The 6,052-nt window shown below is 43.7% G+C and overlaps 1 protein-coding gene across 1 annotated transcript in view; it reads left to right on the top strand.

Annotated features, from left to right (window-relative positions):
• The first annotated feature begins 2,655 nt into the window (after positions 1–2,655).
• Tbc1d15 (TBC1 domain family member 15) overlaps positions 2,656–6,052 on the top strand; it is a 54,599-nt gene continuing 51,202 nt past the window's right edge. The window contains exon 1 of the mRNA XM_032912481.1: positions 2,656–2,741. Within this exon, the coding sequence (XP_032768372.1) occupies positions 2,712–2,741 (30 nt within the window). The 5' untranslated portion in view covers positions 2,656–2,711. The remainder of the gene's footprint in view (positions 2,742–6,052) is intronic.

Here is a 6,052-nt window from a genome sequence, read left to right as displayed (position 1 = left end):
TAAACATGTGAGTCAGTTTTGAATCCCAAGATTTGGGTTTCTGTTGGGTAGTTCCTGAATCGATCTGATATTCTACATTTCTCTCAAGCCACCGAGTTCCCATTGGTGTTGTTGGTCTACAGACATCATTTGAGTAGCAAGCGTTTAGTATTTTTTGAGGAGTGAATAAATTGTTTAAGTAAAAGGTACAGCAGGCAGGAAGTATAGGGGCTAGGGCTTAGGAGAGGGACGTGGACTGGAGACACCTGGGGATTATTTGGAACTGACGGTGCTGGTACAAGGTGCAGTTGATGCTGGTGGGAGAGGCAATAAAACAGGGGCACCAGGAGACCCGATGCAGCAGTTAAGAGCACCAGCTGCTCTTCCAGAGGTCCTGAGTTCAATTCCCAGCAACCGCATGGTGGCTCACAACCATCTGTAAAGAGATCTGATACCCTCTTCTGGTGTGTCTGAAGACAGTGACAGTGTACTTATTTACACACAATAAATAAAATTAAATTAAAAAAAGAGAATGAGAAGTAGCAAATAAACTTGGGATACCATATTTTCAACGAGATGCCGCCAGCTCTCAAGCTGACTTTACATAGGAGAAATTATTATCAGATAATTAAGAAATAAGGTTTTTGTTTTGTTAGTTTGTTTGCTTGCTTATTTATTTATTTATTTATTTATTTATTTATTTATTTGTCTTTTGTAGTTGATTTTTAGACAGGGGTTCTCTGTGTAGCCCTGGCTGTCCTGGTAGAGCAGGCATGCCTCAAACTCAGAGATCTGCTTGCCTCTGCCTCCCCAAATACTGGGATTAAAGGTGTGTGCCACCACCGGCCAGCTAGGAACTAAGTTTTATTGTACAAAAATTAAAAAAAAATGTCTCCAGGAGTGTTAGCATGTTTGGCCAATGCTATTATGTTAGATATTTAAGACGTTAGTTCTTTAAAATTCACAAAGAATTTTAGAGTAACTGATATTGCTTAGCATTATTTTCTTGATATTGCTCAGTTTTCACAAAATAGTGGTTTTTCTCCTTTAATGACACTACTCCATCCCTCTCAGCTAGCAGAAAAATCTAATTTTGATTATTTGGACTCCATTTGCTACCCACATTCAACTGAGTCGGGGAAGTCTAGTCTACAAATAAACTCCAGTGCTCTTTCGCTGTGCCCTCGCTTCCTTTTTTTTTTTTTTTTTTTTTTTTTTTTTTTTCTTTCTTGCGCTTCCTAAATTAGATATTTTATTTATTTTCATTTCAAATGTATCCCGAGGGGAAACCCCCTTACCCCCACCCCTCCCCCTGCTTCTATAAGGGTGCTCCCCCCACCCACCCACCCACTCCCTCCCGCCTCCCTGCCCTGGCATTCTTCTACACTGGGGCATCGAACCTCCCCAGGACCAAGGGCCTCTCCTCCCACTGATGCCAGACAATGCCATTCTCTGCTACATATGCGGCTGGTGCTATGGGTCGCTCCATAGGCCCTTGCTTCCTTAATGGCTGGCAGATGGGTTGCTTTCCTGATTCAGTGCAAGCTTGGGCATCGGGGTCTTGGCCTTGCCTGGAATTTCTGATACTTGGTGTTCAGAGTCCCTACTGGGGCTAAGCATGCATTCTCATGTAAAACGTAGGCACCTCCCTCACGGATTAGATTCTTGATATTCACAAAACTGCAAATCACGTTTCCTGCTGCTCCATTTGGTTGCTGCTTATGTCAGGTAGCCTAAAAAGGTTCTAAGTCTGCGGGGGCAGGTACGACCCTTGTGTGGGTGAAATGACACTTTTACCCGGGTCTCTTAAGGCTATAGGAAAATACAGATAGTTATTTTACGATTCATAACAATAGCACTATTATAGTTGTGAAGTAGTAATAAAAATAACTTTTTGGTTGGGGGGGGCGGGGAGGCTCACCAAAACATGAGAAACTGTATTAAAGGGTCACAGCATTAGGTAGGTCTAGAACTACTGCTAACTGCTCTAAGACGTCAATTTTATTGTGTACCGGAACTAAGTCTCAGAGAGCTGCGCTGAGAAGGAATTAGATTACGAACTTAATAGCTTACCAATTTGTTTCCAGACATGGGGGAGATCTCTATGACCATACACAATTCCTCCTTCATATGCCAAAGCTTGGGTGAATTTAGGAATTGAAATCATAACCACTAAGTTGTGAAGGCACTCTAAACTATGTGCCTTGGACTTTGGAGCAATAACAGGCCTGGTAGTAACCAGAGTTCCTATAAAAATACCATGCTTAAGGTCATGCGCGAGTGGCAGCAACAATACTGGTGTATTAGAAACCTCTAATATCAGGGGGAAAAGTCTCTTCTTGCATCAGCTCGAGAACTGATGTTCAACACAATCCCACAGGTTCTTCCTGGGTCTAAACAAGGTGCTCCTTCCATCACACCCAAGAGATTCGGCGTTTCTCAAGTTAAAAGTGCCACGCCTGAGCAAACTTCAAAAGCACTAGGCTTCAATTTAAAAATATAAGGGGGGAGGGGTGGGGACAAAAAAAAAAAAAAAAAAGGCACGCACAGGCGCAGTGAGGCACGACAGCTCCACCCTCTTCGCATCCTCACTACGCATGCGTCCAATTGCAGTTCCCGCTAGTCCCCGCCCCTTTCCCGCCCGGATGTTATTTTAGACCGGCCGGATGTTGTTGTGAGTCTGAGAGACACGTGAGGTTCTGCTACGTCATCACCAGGCACGCGCGGGGAACATGGCGGCGGCGGGCGTTGTGAGCGGGAAGGTGAGTAACGGCACCGGCTGGTGCGGGTGCTCCTGGCTGGTGGCTTGCGGCTGGCGGGCAGCCGTAGAGAGGGAAGCGGGCTGTGTCGGCCTCGGGGATGGTCGGCGTGTGACAGTGAAAGGGCTCCGCGGGGTTCGAGCTGTCCCGCCAGGGTGCTGGGTGAGCCCGGCGGTAGACGGTTCCTGCTCCCAGGCGGTGCAGGCCTCGGCGCTTTTCCCCGGCTCTGCCCCGCAGCGCGGATCCCTTTGGGGACCTCTGAATCTGTTCCTTCCCACCTTGACTCTAGTTCTTCACGTCTGCTCTTCTGACTGCAAAGCCTCTTCTTGCAAAAGCCTTTCGAGGCGTCACCCTGGCTTGGCTTTCTGTCTTCTTTCGGTGAAGGCGTCGAGTCACCATGCAGAGGAACGGACCAGGAGCTCTGCAGCTGTGTTCTCAGAGCTTGGGGTCCCGTTCGAAAATTGGTTAATGGTTGCGGGCACTAAGTATGTTGGGAACTGGCGATTGACACCGTGCTGAGCTCATCTAGAAACGCCTTTATTAAAATATTTGTTTCCTAGATGTCTTGGGGGCGTTCTGTGTGTGGATGTGGGTGTCTGCCCCGCTGTTTCACAAAGGCTTGTCAGTGACACCCTCCTAGTGGGTTAGAAGCTACCTTTAGGTGCGGAGGAGATTCTATTGCCAGTTTATATGCAGAGACAGCTGACGCGTATATAGGGTTATCTGCTTCATGACGTACACCTGGCAGCATTTCCCGGTGGAGAGTTATTTCGCAAACGTCCGTGACCCGCTGGTAATCACAGAGAACACGAAGAACTGTTTACTTGTTGCAGATAGTTTCCGCTGTTCCTTCAATTTCATTTATGTTTGTCTCGCTGCATTTTACCTCGTTTTGAATTTGACAGCGTTTGTGCAGGAGGAGATTAGATTGTGGAATAACAAATAACGGTCTTATCTTCAGTGTTGATCTGAGTTGTGACCTTGGAAAATTGGATAATTAAGACTTCTCTGTTCATCTTTATCTGCAGAATGGAAGGGATGCCAGCCATCTGGTATTGGAGTGCTTAGGAGTAGACACAACAAGAGTGCTTAATCTGTTACATAGTCTTGCTCTTTCGATGATAGGTTGAGCAATCTTTTCGGGTTACTTATATCCTTGTTCTTTATATTATAGTCTTTTTGTGTTTGAGATGAATGCTAATCATCTCTTGGCTCATTACAAATTAGAAAGTTATCTTGGAGGGGTTGGGGATTTAGCTCAGTGGTAAGTGCTTGCCTAGGAGCGCAAGGCCCTGAACTCCGGAAAAAAAAAAAAAAAAAAGAAAAAAAAAAAAAAGTTATCTTGGTGTTTTGGGCTGGGCTGATTCACTCTGGTACTTTCCAAGATGAGATCTTCACAACTTACACTACACTTCTCTTTTCCAGTTTGCATGGATTCTGAAAGGTACCCTTGATAAAACAGTTCCGAGACCTAAGGGGCTCCCCAACTTCTACTGTCATTAATACCGTTCACAGACTGACTTCCTAAACTTACTCTTGTCTTTTGTAACTCTGCTGCATCACCGTATTGGACTGAGATGACCATTCATGGCTGCTCCCATCACTCCACTGAACCTGTGTGCGGTCTTCTCTCCTACGCTGCTGTCTTGATAAGCATACTGAGTGGAATCCTCCCTTACAAAGTTCATTTCTGGCTTACTTGTTGTGGTGTCTTTATGTAAAAAGACTTCAAGGCATTGCGTGCTGATTTATTTTTTTTTTTAATGTAGAACTACCTTTTGCTTTATCAATAATAGATGAGAAACCTTTACTGTGTTAAAGAATTCAGACTGATTTACTTGTCATAAAAAAGGCATTAGCTTTATGTTCTACTATTTAGCCCTCTTTTGTTTAGGCAGAGAGAATATGGTAGAAGTGAGTAGGTAAGCTATTTCTGTCTGTTTTTCGAGACAGGTTTTTTTCTCTATAGCCACGGCTATAGTGGAATTTCCTTTGTAGACCAGGTTGGCCTTGAACTCACAAGAAATCTGCCTACCTCTGCCTCTGCTTCTGCCTCTGAGTGCTGGGATCACCTTGTCCCACCATGTCCAGTCTGAGTAGGTAAATTATTGATCTCTTTCCTTCCTCTTCCAGAATTCAGCCTTGACTGCTTACCTCAGAATTACAGTAGTGAATGTTAGCAAAGACAAAAGAATCAGTTGTGATAAGTTAAAACGGGCAAGGTAAGCCCTACGCCGAAGGAACAAAAGCTAGGCTGCGGGTTCTAAATGTCAGAATGGAGAGTAACTGCAGACAACCCAGCTTTTCTTTGCATTGAAGACCTGGAAGTGACCAAGGACATTAACTTTTATTCAGAGTAGGAATGAAAGGTAAGCGTTGAGAGAGTGTAGAGTCGAGCCAGCTTTATTTTACCAGCTAGCCACTTCCTAGTGACTTGCCGTTCTCTCTGCTTCTGTAACTGCCGGCTTCCTGTGGGATTCTAGGGATTAGTCACTAAATGCATCCACGTGCACCTGACCTGGAGCAGATGCTTTGCTGCCATTGCCCTTTGTCTCCGCTTCCCTGCAGTTGATTGGTTGGCTATGGCAGAATCTTAAAACTTAGAATATATTATTTTGATATGGGTATGAGCTATTTCTATTTCATTCTTATTTTGGATATTGAGAAAAACCATGTTTAGAAGTCATAGTTTTGTCATTTTGGTAGAGGTTCTAGCCTTTAACAGCCAAGCCAGCTTTGTAGCCCAAGACATCTTGTTTTGATGATGAATCCTATGGCACCAATTAAGGAGATAGTCCTAATTGTTTAGGATCAAACCTGGCTCAATTTCTTGAGTTGTATGATTTTGGGGAAATTACTTAGCCTCCTTGCGCCCAGTTTTATAGAGTGGTATAAATATACTTCCAGCATGGAGTTGTTGGTGGATTAAATGAATTAGTATTTGTAAAACATTTAGAGTAATTCTTGGCATCAAGCATGTGCTTGATAAATACAGATGTTCTTTAACTACTGTTAAGTAACACTGGTTTTGAATAGCTATTTATTCATGCTGATGGTTTTCTGCAAAGAAATATAAGGCAGTAAACAAATATGAAGGTAATATAGTTATGAAATAGAGGGGAAAGTATATAATGTTGGGAACTAAAAGATTGGTTGTTTAATTAGGCTTTATATGACAGTGTTTTCTTTCAGTCAAAGTAGAGAGAAGGATGCTCAACTCTTAAAAGACCCCATCCCACAACAAACTAGTTTGAATTTAGCTCACAAACTTGGTCTTCTGGGACTCTTTCCTACTGTGCAATATAAATGTGATT

The sequence above is a fragment of the Rattus rattus genome, chromosome 1 (genome assembly GCF_011064425.1).
Source record: "Rattus rattus isolate New Zealand chromosome 1, Rrattus_CSIRO_v1, whole genome shotgun sequence".
In the NCBI taxonomy this organism is placed as follows: Eukaryota; Metazoa; Chordata; class Mammalia; order Rodentia; family Muridae; genus Rattus; species Rattus rattus.
The sequence above is the reverse complement of the archived record's forward strand: the minus strand, read 5'-3'. Positions and strand labels throughout refer to the sequence as shown.